The sequence below is a fragment of the Sceloporus occidentalis genome, unplaced genomic scaffold (assembly GCF_023333645.1).
Source record: "Sceloporus occidentalis isolate IW3139 unplaced genomic scaffold, rSceOcc1.0.p SCAF_12, whole genome shotgun sequence".
In the NCBI taxonomy this organism is placed as follows: Eukaryota; Metazoa; Chordata; class Lepidosauria; order Squamata; family Phrynosomatidae; genus Sceloporus; species Sceloporus occidentalis.
Window position 1 is genome coordinate 12,267,074 of NW_028316992.1, and position 14,102 is coordinate 12,281,175.

At 40.9% G+C, this 14,102-nt stretch overlaps 1 protein-coding gene across 1 annotated transcript in view; it reads right to left on the bottom strand.

Annotated features, from left to right (window-relative positions):
- The window catches only part of SLC23A1 (solute carrier family 23 member 1), a 35,192-nt gene extending 25,280 nt beyond the window's left edge, over positions 1-9,912 (bottom strand). The window contains exons 1-2 of the mRNA XM_089478110.1: positions 9,852-9,912; positions 3,584-3,641 (exon numbers count right to left, since the gene is read on the bottom strand). Coding sequence (XP_089334236.1) covers positions 3,584-3,619 — 36 coding nt within the window. The 5' untranslated portion in view covers positions 3,620-3,641; positions 9,852-9,912. The remainder of the gene's footprint in view (positions 1-3,583; positions 3,642-9,851) is intronic.
- Positions 9,913-14,102: the final 4,190 nt, after the last annotated feature.

Here is a 14,102-nt window from a genome sequence, read left to right on the forward strand (position 1 = left end):
TGCAGTCCCCCTTGTATATACTTCCTATGTACTCATTATACAGTACGTGGTATCTTTACTTATCAGCCATTTTGTTTCTCTTACCATTTATTTTTTGTATTTATACCTCCTTTTCTACCCCAATAAAGTCAAAGGCAGCTAACCCTTTGCTTTGATCTAATTAAAGATAGACATTTAAAGCTAGGCTTTAACTTCTAATTGAGGAGAAACTGCCTAGAAGCCCTTTTGAATTGGTAGAAGCCTTATAAATTGAACAAGCAATACTAACGTAAATCCTTCTAATCCTGACAGTATCTTACGAATGACCACCAGCACCTGTTTGAAACTATCTGATTATGTTGGGACTCTTTAAACACTAAAGAGCCATAGATGAAGTCATAGATAAAGAGATGAAGACTGCAACTGCTAAATTGCTGGTGTTGCCTCTGAATCCATGAACAAGAGCAGCAGTTGACAGTGTTCTGAAGAAAATATTAGGAAGCCAGCCTTTATTCTGGAGGCAACCCCCCATGCTTCAACTTTATCTTGGTCCCTTTAAACAGTTGAATGATGCTTAGAATATAAATGTACAGAAACAAGAACTGCTGGACACTTCTAGTGATGATTGCAGGCAAGGTTGAGTAGGTTTAGCACCATTGAGCAGCAGGTCATGATGGCCTGATCTGATAGCTGACAAGGTGGGAGCTGGTACAGCAATCTATAAAACTATTCAACAGCCTTAGCACTAGGTAACTCCCTAGATTGCTAAGAAATGTTATCTTTTGTGCCTCTCCTAAATTCTCTCAGACAGGGCTGTATAAGGTGTGCATTTTGGATGTTTGCCTTGCTTAATCCATTAACCATAAGCCATAGCACAGCAACTGCAGCCCCAGCCAGTCTGATCAACAGCCGGGGTGAATGGAGCAGCCTAGTAACATCTGGAGAGTCCCCTAAGTCTGCCCTGAAGGAAATGAATAGGTTTCAATATTTTATTGTATTCTTTGATATTCATTATTTTGTTCTATATTGGTACTTCTTAAGTTAAATGATATTGGATTCTGGCAGGGTCCACCCCACCCCCCAAAATACACTGAGAACTTTCTTTCTTTCCTGGAAATTCACTACAGACCCATACCGATTAACTCAGGGACCAACCCCAGCCCATGGACTACTATTCTGAGTAGCACTGTTCTGTATTATAAACCCATTAGATCTCATCTGAATTAGAACATAACTATGCTTTGATCACCTGTAGTACCATTCTGACTGGTTATATATTTTCTCTTGCCTCCTTTTGACTTTCAGCTAAGGTTCCTTCAATGGTGTTTCATCACAGCCCGAGGCAAATTGCTTCCTTCAAACTGGTTATATGTAGGAAGGCTGAATGGCCAGTCTACAGTTGCTTTGCTGTTTGTTCACCTATAAACTGGAACCAATGGGTGGAATGCAAAACAGAAGAACCTCCTTTCTAGCACAGCACAACTAAAAAGCATCCAACGCTAAGGAGAAGAATGGAGAAAAGAATGATAGGCAGAAAGAAGGCTTACATTCTCAGACCCACTGTAAATCCTGTGCTTCACGACTCAAGGATATATATTAGGACTCTTCCTAATATGTATTAGGAAGTTTACTTCCAATTCTACTATTGAAACTGTGATGACAAACTACCCCATAGCAACTAAGCAGGCCATGATGGAAGAGAAGCCATGACTTCATTATCTGTGTAAGCATGCCACAAAAAGAAATGGGTATTTGTATCACAGTGTATGGGTCCCCACTATGGACGAAATTCTACTTTACCTAGTAGGTAATGGCAATGTCTCACAAAAAGAGGACACAGTTAATGCATTGCTTTTAAAGGGTTCCTGTTGTTAGCATACCTTAAACATGGATCACATCCCATCATGCATCAGAAAAAGGAGCACAGGCTGCTTTTGCTGATGAACTCCAGATTTTGTCTCCTTTTGGAATTGCTGCTCAAAACCTTCTGGCTCTTCCTGGAAGACCACAGCCAGAGGATATCAAGGGAGTTTATCAGACAAGGGGAACTGGAAGTATAATCCGATGGCAATCTGAACGCAATCATGGGGTTTTAACGTTATTGCGTGATAGACTGCCACACGCAAAATCGGGCAATGGCATGCTATTTTTGGGAAATGGGGAGCCAGTTCGAATGCAATGCGCATTCACGTAATTGCGCGAAACTAGCGACTTTAAGTGAATGCGTTCTGGCCCCACTTTCTTTTCATTCAAATTTAAGAGAAATTCCTCCCATTTGATAAACTCCAAGGTAAATCAACAGTACAGGGAGACTATGGCCTGTTACAGACTGCCAAAATAAAGCTGCTTCGGGTCTCTTTGGAGGTATGCTATTTAAATGATGCATGCATCCTAAGAATCCGGAGGTCACGCCAAAGCCACACTCCATTCCTAAGCACCGGAGTGCAGCTTTTGGTGCAGCTTCTGGATTCTTCAGATGCATGCATCATTTAAACAGCATACCTCCAAAGAGACCCGAAGCAGCTTTATTTTGGCAGTCTGTAACAGGCCAAAGTTTAATTGCAACTCACTCCGTTGGACAGATTAAGTGCCATCCTGGTTCCTGATCACATTTGGCATTAAGGGGACTACTAGATAAGTAAGTACACACTCAGTGAGAGACCTGGGAGATTGCTTAGAGGAATGGTGCAAAAGGTGCAGTTCCACTCATCTGCACCTTCATGCAGAACCTGTTCATCATGAAAATGTGAGCTGGGGGCTCCAAGTTTGTGGCTGAGACAGTGGAGAGGGCAAGAAAGAATGTGTGCCAAATCAGGTCTCAGAAACACTTCTAAGATTCTGCAATGAATATGGTGTTTGTTTGCCAGCATTAGTTCAATGTGTAGAGAGCTCTTGTAACACATTTGAGACTAACTGAAAGAAAGAAGAATGGAGAAAGAAAGAAATTCCATATTCTTTCAGTGAGTCTCAAACATGCTACAAGTTCTCTCTACATACTGATTCTACAGGCTAGCTTAGCTATATCTTTGAATTAGATAAACGTGAGAATGATCCGTACACTTTGAATGATACAACACACACTGACATCTCAGAAATCTGGCAAAAGGCTACCTCGGAAATCACATGGGATTGAGTTGCCATCGCCAAATACAGAATTACAGCCTCTTAACATTGTTGATGGTCTGGGTCAGGGAGAAAGGTGAGAAAAGGAAGGAAGGAAGGAAGGAAGGAAGGAAGGAAGGGTAGTTGCTCAGGAGATAACAGCATCTGAATCAATGCAAGGCAAAACTGAAGTGATGTCCTCTTTAAAGGGTGAATTCCCCTTCTTTTATGCTGCCATCAATGTTCTGGAAATAAATGCATCGCAATAGCTACTCAGAACTCTGTGCAACACATGTTGTCTTGGAGCTGGTATCCTTTATTCAAGTATTCAAAAACAGATGTCATTCTTCCATTCTATTCTCAAGCCTAGTTGTTTCCTTGTCCTCTCCTCATAGCCAGGGAAAATACCATACCACCCCTTTTTGCCTTTAAGCCATGCTTAAAAAGTCTAAGCAAGAAACTTTAGGCTGCTGTATGTGCCGATGAGGAAGAGTAAATTTACCTTCTGTTGGGAAGGGTCTTCGGAGGTGCTTCTCATTTCTGTGCAAAGCGAGGCCAGCCTTTGAAAAGGAAGAGAGAATGTGACAACAGGCACACTTATTACCTTGGGAAGGACTTTAGTCAACATACCAAGAAAGATTGTCAATTTATAACTGAAGCCATTGGCTGCTGATTGTGAAACAAACTGTATTGTTTTGAAAGTTCGCACATTTATCTCTATTCATCAGGACACTACGTTGGTAAAACTCATTCCCCCCTCACTTTCCATAATGACAGTTTTTACAGCTCTGTTAGATAAATATTTCAAGAATAAAGTTATTGTATAACTGACTGGCAGCTGGGATCCAGTGTGTCAGTCCGTTGGAATCCATTCTTCAGAAATCGTCTCATTTCACATGGCTTTAGGACAGGAGGCAAAAGTCCAAGTCAATCTGCACTGTTTTCCTTCACATTTTGCCCTGCACAGATTTACAACTGCAACTACCTTCTCAAATGTCCTTCAAATTTAACCAATCTACCTATCCATTCCATATTTCCACATTATAATACTTACAACTCCACAGACTAATTTCAACCTGCACTTTGCCAAGGGGTTGAATGAATTAGATCAAGAAGTATTTGAACTTAATTAATAATTTTTTGTCAGAGATACTAGCAAGAGAATGGGCATTAGACAGGAAAAAAACATATTGATTGCTTTTGTTGGGAGACAAGTTAATAAAAATACTTTATTTGGACTACTCCTTGGCTGCATCTACACTGCAGAATCCATGCAGTTTGGGACTGTTTTAACTGCCTTCGCTCGGTGCTATGGAATTCTGGGATGCGTAGTTTTCTGAGATATTTCCTCTTCTCTGTCAGAGAGCTGTGGTGCCACAAATGGCACCAGAGAACTCTGCTGCTACAAATCCCAGTATTCCATAGGATGGAGCAATAACAGATAAAGCAGTGCCCAACTGTATTAATTCTTCAGTGTAGCAACATCCCTGTGTGTGTTGTGTGCCTTCACATCATTTCCAAGTTATAGCAACCCTATCATGGGTTTTTCTTGGCATGATTTGTTCAGAGGAGGTTTCCCATTCTCTTCCCCTGAGGCTGAGAGAGTGTGACTTGGCCAAGGTCATCCAGTAAGTTTTATGGCTGAGCTGGGAATCAAACCCTGATCTCCAGAGTTATAGTTCAACACTCATGCCCTTACAACACACTGGCTCAGGGCAACAAGAGCCCTAGTTGTTTCAAATTTGAAATCGAGAAGACAAAGAATATGTCTGCACACACCAACACTTACCTTTTTATTGTTGTTCTTCACACTTTCCTTGTGGCTTTGCTAGTCTTTCTTTAGCAAATACCCTTCTCCTCAAGTATTATTCTCAGTGCACTGGTAGTTCCACTTTTGACTATCAACAGTGTTTCCTCCTACCTTCTCTTTCCCCAATGCATATGCCTACAGAGCAACATGCCCCTACTACACACACCAATATTTCTGCTCCAAGATGAGAAACCCCACCCATCCCACAAATCAGGGAGGAACCTAGAGATATCTCCCCAGATTTGTGGAGTAGCCATGGTAGCTTGTGCAAGAGCATAAACAACCCAGTTCAAAAAAGGGGGGAAATAAGTTATTTATTGCTGGGATATGTGAAAGATCTGCCCAAGAACATTTGAAAGGAAAGCAGGGATGCTGCAGTAGTGGAAAGATGGAACAATCATTTATATCAAGAAACAAAAACATACACTTAGACATACACAGGGGATGACATACGGATGACATAATGCAAATGATTTCTGCAATTACCAATTGCTGTATAAACCTCTGTGAAATCCAGATGTTGGTTTTCAACAACGAAAGTAACATTTGTTCATTATCAAATCAACTCTGTTGGAACTCAAGAGTTTATGACACAGGACTCAAGAGGCATCCCATGGATTTAAAACAAGATTTAACACAAACTCACCCAAATCTAAGAAGACACACAAAAAAGCAATTGATTTTCAGACACATTGGGGTTAACGCAACATGAAACCGGCTAGAATGTTGACAACACGTAATTCTTTTTACTTTCGGGATTTTACGGAAGTAAAAAGAATTACGTTTTGTCGACTTTCTAGCTGGGTTACAGTGACGTCTGAAAATCCAATTGCGCTTTTGCAAGTCTTTTCTATTTTCTGTCTGGGTTGATGTTGGGTTAACCCAGACGTTGTCTGATAATAAATCTGCTTTTGCGTGTTTTTTTCCCCACTTTAAATCCCATTTTTTCACAGGATCCCTCCCGTGTGATAAACTCAGATGGGATTAGTAAAAATACAACACACACTTGGATCCAAAAGAAGCCACTTTATTATAAATGAAACAAGGTGATCAAGTTCAGCCTTTCCTGACCTCCTTATCAATTGAAAATTGTTCTGTTTGTCTATATTGTGTCCTGATAGTGACCTCCTTAGACATTGTATTTATCGCACAAGGGCTCAGGGAACGGTCAGAGAACGGAAGGGTCTAGGAACGAGTGTGGAACGAGTGGGGGACACATTTTACTGCACGCAGAAGTCCCTTACTCACTCCGTCCCGTTCTCCATCCGTTCCCCATCCGTCCCAGAGGGGGCGATTTTTGAGAACTATTCAAAACAGTTCTCGAAAATCTCCTCTGGGATGGACTGGGAATGGAAGGGCAGGTCACAGAACGAGTGTGCAGTAAAATGCGTCCCTCACTCGTTCTGTTCCCTTCTCGGCCCCTTTTGGACCGTTCTCCGACTGTGCCAGGGGCCTGTGCGATAAACTCCACTGTCCAAGTTGACAGGTGAAAGACATATACTATCAGTCCTCCATATTCACAGATTCCTTATCCATGGATTCAACCATCCACAGGATGAAAATATTCCAAAAACATATAGATTCCCAAAAGCAAACCTTGATTTTGCCATTTTATATACAGGGCACCATTGCACTATGCCATTATATTTAATGGAACTTGAGCATCTGTGGATTTTGGTATCCATGGGTGGAGGGTGGGGGGGCTGGAACCAAATCCCAGTGGATATCAAGGACCCACTGTATTAGGAACCTATGCAGAAGTTTCCATAAGCATACTGCTAGTTATGTGGCATAGTGGTTTGAGTGTTGGACTATGACTCTGGAGATCAAGATTCAATTCTCTGCTTTGCCATGAAACCCACTGAGTGACCATGGACAAGTCACGCTCTCTCAGCCTCAGGGGACAGTAATGGCAAACCTCCTCTATACAAATCTGGCTAAGAAAATCCCATTGTAGGTTCACCTCAGGGTTGCCATATGTCAGAAATAACTTGAATGCACACAACAATAACAACAACAACAACAACAACCTGCTGGTTATAAGTGCTGTGAGAAGAAGGGAAAGGAAGAAGAAACCAGCTGCACCAGGTTTGATGTATATGTTACTGAACAAGGTCACAAGTACAATATGTAAGTGTACTCCTGTTACAGAGAGATATGTTGCAGATTAGAGAAAGATTAAAATATTTACTGTCAGCAGAAATACATATTCTAATCCATATATAAACTCTTGAACAATGATGCTTTAGTCCTCTCCTCTGACACACCCAGGCACTGGCTGAGCCTTGGTTTGGACAAGCCTAAACTTGTTTTGCTTTATGACCAACTCTGCAAAGTTGTTCCTAAATCAAGAAATATTTTGATGGTTTCCTCTTAGTATGTAATCAAGTCTCTTTGGTTGCATCTACACTGTAGAAAGAATGCAGTTTGACACCACTTTAAGTGCTCCATCCTATGAAATCCTGGGATTTGTCATTTTATAAGGTGTTTAGCCTTCTCTGCCAAAGAGTGCTGGTGCCTCACCAAACTACAGATCCCAGGAACTATGGCAGTTAGAGTGGTTTCAAACTGTATTATTCCTACAGTGTAGATGCACCCTTCAGTACTTTTGTCTGGAGTTATTAGATGCTGTGTTTGCTGACAGCAAAACCAGGCTTTAATTTTTGACTTAAAATTAATTTTCAAAGGCCGGTTACACACCGGCAGTTGGGACGTCCACAGGACATCCCATTTTAAAAAAGGGGCGTCTCTTCTAGACGCCCCTGGGTCTAATACGGACTGTGTCCGTACAATATGGCGCCGGCCCTTCTACATGGCCGGCGCCATATTGACATATCGGACGCTGAGCGTCCGAACGTCACGCAGCGCTAATGATGTCACGAATGCGCCCTTGGCGCTTCGCGACGTCATCAGTGCGCCGCGGAAAGAAGCTCCATTTTGGAGATTCTTTTTTGCTCCGCGCGGGAGCCGCGCGGTGTGAGTGCTACGGCTCCCGCACGGAATTGCCATGTTATTCTCTTGCAGCATAAAAAAAGAGAAGGGAGGGGAACAAAAAAAAAGAAAGTGTCAGGACTGTTAAGACTAACTAGTTTTTATTTTAGTATGGGTTTTAATTGATATAAACCCACCTCTTCAGATGCAGTACAGAGTGGTATTAAAGCTTCACATATAAAGCATGTTTATACAGTTGTGGGAATGGGATAGAATGTGCCAGCATCCTGAAAGATGCAAATCATGCCTCTTGCTCTACATTTTCAAAGAGCTAGCCAAGGTGATACAGATCTTTAAGATCTTGACAGTGGTCAGTTAGAGTTGATGTGTAAAAGCAACAAATCTGCTTACCAGAAGTCAGTTTCCCTGGGTTAAAAACTCTCTCTGAGAGGATTCCTTTTCTTATTTATACAGCAGCAAGAATTCTTGTATTGATATATTTAATGTGCCGTGAAGTCATTGTCTTTGTTCATACCTCTGCTAGCAGATTAGAACGTGTGGATATAATTCAATTCAGCTGTTTTTCTTTCTAGTCTTCCTTTGTAATTTCCTTGTTCAGTGATAGCAACCTGTAAATCCTTTACTGTATATCCAGGAAAGGTTGAAATGTTTTGCAACTAGTTTTTGGGTATTGCCATTTCTAATGTCACATTTGCATTTGTTTATCCTCTTGCATAGAGACTGTTTTGTTTGTCCAATGTAGATTTTGGGCATTGCCAGCATAGGGTAGCATATATTGCACTGGAGGACAAACAAGTAAATACACTTCTGATGTTGTAGGTAATGTTACTGGCCTCTGTAATAGTGCTTCCAGGGTAGATATGGGGACAGAGTTGGCTTCTGGGTTTGTGCCAGGGTCTTGTCTCTCCATCCATATTATGTATCCTGTTGTAATAGTTTAAGATTTGGACATCTATAGGCCAATAAAGGCCTTCTTCCCAGAGCTTGGGGGATGAACTAGTACCTCTTGCTACAGATCTGAGCTATAGAAGGTTCAATAAAAAGCCCTATATCACCCCATGTGTTCCTTACGGGGCATGCTGGATAAAAATGTCATAAGCTAAATAATAGATAGGCAAGTTCACATCATAAGAATTCGTTTTCTTACCTATATATCCATGAGGGCATCTGCTTTCTGTATGTTTTTAATAGAGCTGTTTAATTTTTTTAAACTTTTGTAATATGCATTTCTTCAATTCTATTTTGTTTTAACTTACATTACAAGCCTTCTTGGGTCCCACATTGGGAGAAAGGTGTGAAATAAATAAGTTAAGAAAATGAATTTCTTGGTGAGGAAGAGCGGTATTTATCTATATAGTCAGGGGAGGAGGGGATACTAACTGGTATTATTTCATTCCCCTGGAATACCTTTGGGTCAAGATACTGAGAAGGGATATGCTAAATCTTCGGGAACTACTGGAAAAATAGCAGATTTGTACTTAGCACTGCAGCTAGGGCCTCATCTGCACTGCAGAAATAATGCAGTTTCACACTCTCTTAACTACCATGGCTTAGGATATGTCATTTTGTGAGATATCTAGCCTTTTTTGTCAGAGAGCTCCGGTGCCACAAATCCCAAAATGTCATAGCATTGAGCTATTTAAAGCAGTGTCAAAAAGCATTATTTCTGTCTACAGTGCAGATGCAGCCTAAGTTTCCACACCATCTCCTTCCCTGGGCTAGGACTGAGGAATCCCAGATTCAAATCCTTATTCACTCAAGGTTCACCTACACTGTAGAAATAATGCCGTTTCACTGCCATGGCTCCATTGTACAGAATCCTGGGATTTGTAGTTTTGTGAGACACCAGCTCTCTTTGGCAGAAAAGGCTAAAGACCTTGTAAAACTGCAAATCTCGGGATTCCATAGGATGGAGCTAGAGCAAACTGCAGTCAAACTGCATTATTTCTACATTGTAGATGCATCCCCGGTGACTTTGAGCTGGTCACTACTACTCAGCTTAACCTACCTGAGAAGGTTATTTTGAAGATAAAATGAGGCAGAAGAATCAATAACAGCCCTTGAACCAGTTGGAGGTAATGTGAGCTATAAATGAAAAAAATGCAATAAATAAAGGAAGCTGCTAATTTAATATGTAACGTTTATTTGTTAAGGATAGATTTAATCCCGTTGATAATATGGGAGTAACTAGATACTGGTTACCTCAGGGTGTAAAGCAAATGATTCTCCAAGGATGGCATCAGTCCTATTAATACATTATCTGGGGTGGCAGGTTGTTTTTGTCTCTATGACATTTCCCAGGAGTGTTAACATACTCTGGCCATGTTGTTACTTTGAATGGTGTGGCACCATGTTGGTGATCTCTGAAACAGAAAGGAAGAGGGCAGAGAAGGGAGGCATTTCTATTGTAGTATCAGGCCACAAAGTCTAACACTATGGATAGAAGTTCAGATGTCCTAAAAACGGGAGAGTGCCTCTGTTTGTGTGTTGTGTACCTTCAAGTCGTTTCCAACTTATGGTGACCCTAAGGCAAACCTACTGTGGTGTTTTCATGGCCAGATTTGTTCAGGGGAGGTTTGCTGTTGCCTTCTGCTGAGGCTGAGAGCATGTGACTTGCCCAAGGGCATCCAGTGGGTTTCCATGGCCGAGCCAGGATTCGAACCTTGGTCTCCAAAGTCATAGTCCAGCACTCAAACCACTACACCATGCTGACTCTGTCTCTAGAGATTACGTAGCCTGTCTCTATCTTTTATCTGTAACAGAATTTTATTCATTCCTCCTTGCACGAGCCAGAAGATACCGTGAACGTGAGAGTCACTCCAGTTGACAGTGTGTTATCTCAGAACGAAAGCTTTGCCAGGTAGGCAAACCAAAGTCCATTTTAGGAGCAATTAAACTAGTGGCTTATTAATTATAAAGCTAGTAATGAAATTAGGAATTAACTACTTTGCTAAACTTCAAAGAATGTTTGCCACTGTCTTGTTGTAAAGCAAATGTTTCCAGTCTGATTATTGGTGTTTGAAGAATGCCTGTGTTCAATCCATTAATAAATTAAAATTACTGGATGGAGGTCTCTTGTGGCTCTATTTTTTGAAGAAAAAGAAAGCAGGAGAAACTGTTCATTTAATATAAATGAACAATTAGGAAAAGCACTACCTGAACACTTACTCATATATTGAAGAAAATGTAAGAGCAATAGACTTTACACTAAGGAGTTTATCACACTGGGGCTAATTTTGCCATTAACGAGAGATTAAAGCACATTTAAAGCACCCCGCAAATAAAGTGAAAATGATGAGTAATTGCGCGAATGATCATCACATGCAATTGCGCAAATAAAGTGCTATCGGAAATGCATTGTCGCTGGAATCCTGAAAGTAAAAGGATGCCCATTAGTGCTTTTTTGTGACCACTTTAATGGTGGGTTTTGTGTGGCGTCGTGTGAAATCGTTTCACATAATTACTCACTCCTGATATCCTTCGTAGGGTAAATTCATAAGAGAAATAAGTTACCATTTGAGGCAAGGCATTGGGTGCCATGACTAGAGTCCAAGCATTGTCCAAACTTTTGAACTTGTGTGTGGCTCTCAGGGCTGTTTTTTTATGGCCTTTTACTTTTTTTCTGTCCAGAAAAAGAGGGTGAGTTGCCTGTTCCAGAAGGCTCTTTAATATTAGAAATTATTCCACCTGTGGAAAAATAAATACACTGTTTAAAAAGCAGTTTTTCCAAACATGATATGGACTTCTGCCCATTCCTGACTTTGTTTGTTTTGAATTTTTGGTCCCCATGCAGTCCCCAAAAGAATCCTGGGGTAGAAAAATTGGCTCTTACTCACGCTTCATGTTGCAAATGTGTGCCCTATATAATATTGTGTCTGACCAGAAAGATAAATCTATTAACAGGAGAGACTGTGTGTGTGTGTGTGTGTGTTTTACACTACACAAATATACTGCTGTGATTTCACTAACCTTTATGGTCCCATCCTATGGAATCCTGAAATTTTTGATGCACCTGCATTGTAAAAATAATGCAGTTTGACACCGCTTTAAATGCTGTGGCTCCACACTATGAATTTGTAGTTTTACAAGGTCTTTAGCCTTCTCTGCCAAAGAGCTCTGGTGCCTCACAAAACGACAAATCCCTGGATTCTGTAGGATGGAGCCATGGCAATTAAAGTGGTGTCAAACTGCACCAGTGTTGAAGGTGAAAACCCATAGGCATAGCAATAGGGCCGAATACAGCTTATCATTTCCTATTGCGCTAGCTTGTACTGCCCCTGTGAGGCACTCAAGAGGAAAAACTAGACATGACCACAGCACAGAATTTCGTACAACTGGTTGCTTTACTGAAGTTTAAAAAAAATGGTGCAGGAAATTATTTTGCCCCAAACGGCTAAAGATTTTAGGGGAAACAAGAAATGATTGGTGTGCAGAATATTGAAGGAATGTTGGGAAGAAAAGAACCAGTATATCTGGCATGAACTTTGTTCAAAATGCATATGTACAAATTCTCTATCATTTATGTTGAGAGCACTTGAGCATGAAAGTTAGAATCATAGAAGGCATTGTATTCCCTATTACTATGTATGGATGTGAGAGCTAAACAGTTAGGAAAGTGTATAGGAAGAAAATCAATTCATTTGAAATGTGGTGCTGGAGAAGAATGCTTTGGACAGCCAAAAGGACAAACAAATGGGTGCTAGAGCAAATCAAAACAGAAATCTCTCTGGAAGCCAAAATGACTAGACTAAGCTGTCATACTTTGGCCAAATCATGAGAAGGCAAGACTCATTGAAGAAAACAATAAAGCTAAGAAAGGCGGAGAGAAGCAGAAAAGAGAGGACAGCCGCATGTTTGATGGGTGGACTCTATAAAAGAGGTCACAGGTATGAATTTGCAGGAACTGAGCAAAGCAGTGGAGGACAGGGAATCTTGGAGATGTCTCATCTACAGGGTCGCCATGGGTTGAGGTCAACTCAAGGGTGGATAACAAACAACATATCAGTGGGGAAGCCTCCAGGTTCAACATTCTATTTACACAGCAGCTCTTGTGTTGGATGTTAGTGGACATTTTCTGTCTTTGTTTGCTTAGAAAAGAGAAAGAGAATGTATGTCTCTCCCAATGTTGCTCAATTGCAACTCGCATCATCCCTTACCATTTATTAGGTGGCTAGGGCCAGTCCAACAACACCTGGAGCTCCCCACTCCTGAGCTTCATGAGGACCCTGTGTTTAATAAATTTACTGAGAAGTGTCTCTGCAAGGTTGTTGACTAGTCCTTTAAAGACTAACAAATGCATTATGAGATATACTTTAATGAACTAGCATTCATTTATTCAGATGGCATAAGACATGTAGTACTTTTAAGGTATCATAAGACTATCACTTTCACCTTTCAAGGTGAATTCTATTGGGTTGCTCACATAGTAATGTTTTTGCCATCTATGTTTGAGACCCAACGTGAAGCAGAAAGAGAACAGGTAAACCATTTAAACAAATTAAATAAACAGAATCCTAGAATCAGAGTAGGAAGGGATTGCAAAGATCATCTATTCCAACCCTGTACGTGGCAGGAATACACAACAAATTGCGCCCAAGTGATGCTCGTTTAATTTTTGTTTAAAGACCTCCAAAGAAGGAGAGTCCACATGTTCTGAAGCAGTCTATTTCACTCTTCAACAGCTTTTGTAGTCAAGAAATTCTTTCCTAATATTTAGTTGGAATCTTTTTCTTGTAATTTAAATTTATTGATTCATGTCCTAGGCTGCAATTCTGTTTCACAGCCCACATTGTTTAACCTGACTTGACTTAGCTATGTAGCAGAAGTACTAAGGAATCCTTCTAGTGAATTGCAAAGATGTGTATCAGGGCACCAACAGCAATGTTTTGATGTACATCAGGCTCTACTTATGTGCATTGGCACTCATTAGCAGTATTCTAATGCACATTGGTTCCATTGTGTATTGGTCCCATTGTGCATTGTCCCCTTCCACATCAGACTTGTTGCACATTGGTCACTTCACTCACTCCTGTACATAAGAATGTCATGGCAGCTCCGTGCTGAACATGGACATTGTGAAATTATGCAGTTCTATTTCTCACAGATATAAATCCACTTACATAGGCGTAAGTCCCTTACCTAAGTCCAGGCCTAGTTTCTGGTGCAGGATAAACAAGCTTGCCTCTTCTTAGACATGACATCTCTTCAGACATTTAAGGATGGCTATCACATCACCTCCCAGTCTTCTCTTCTCCAGGCT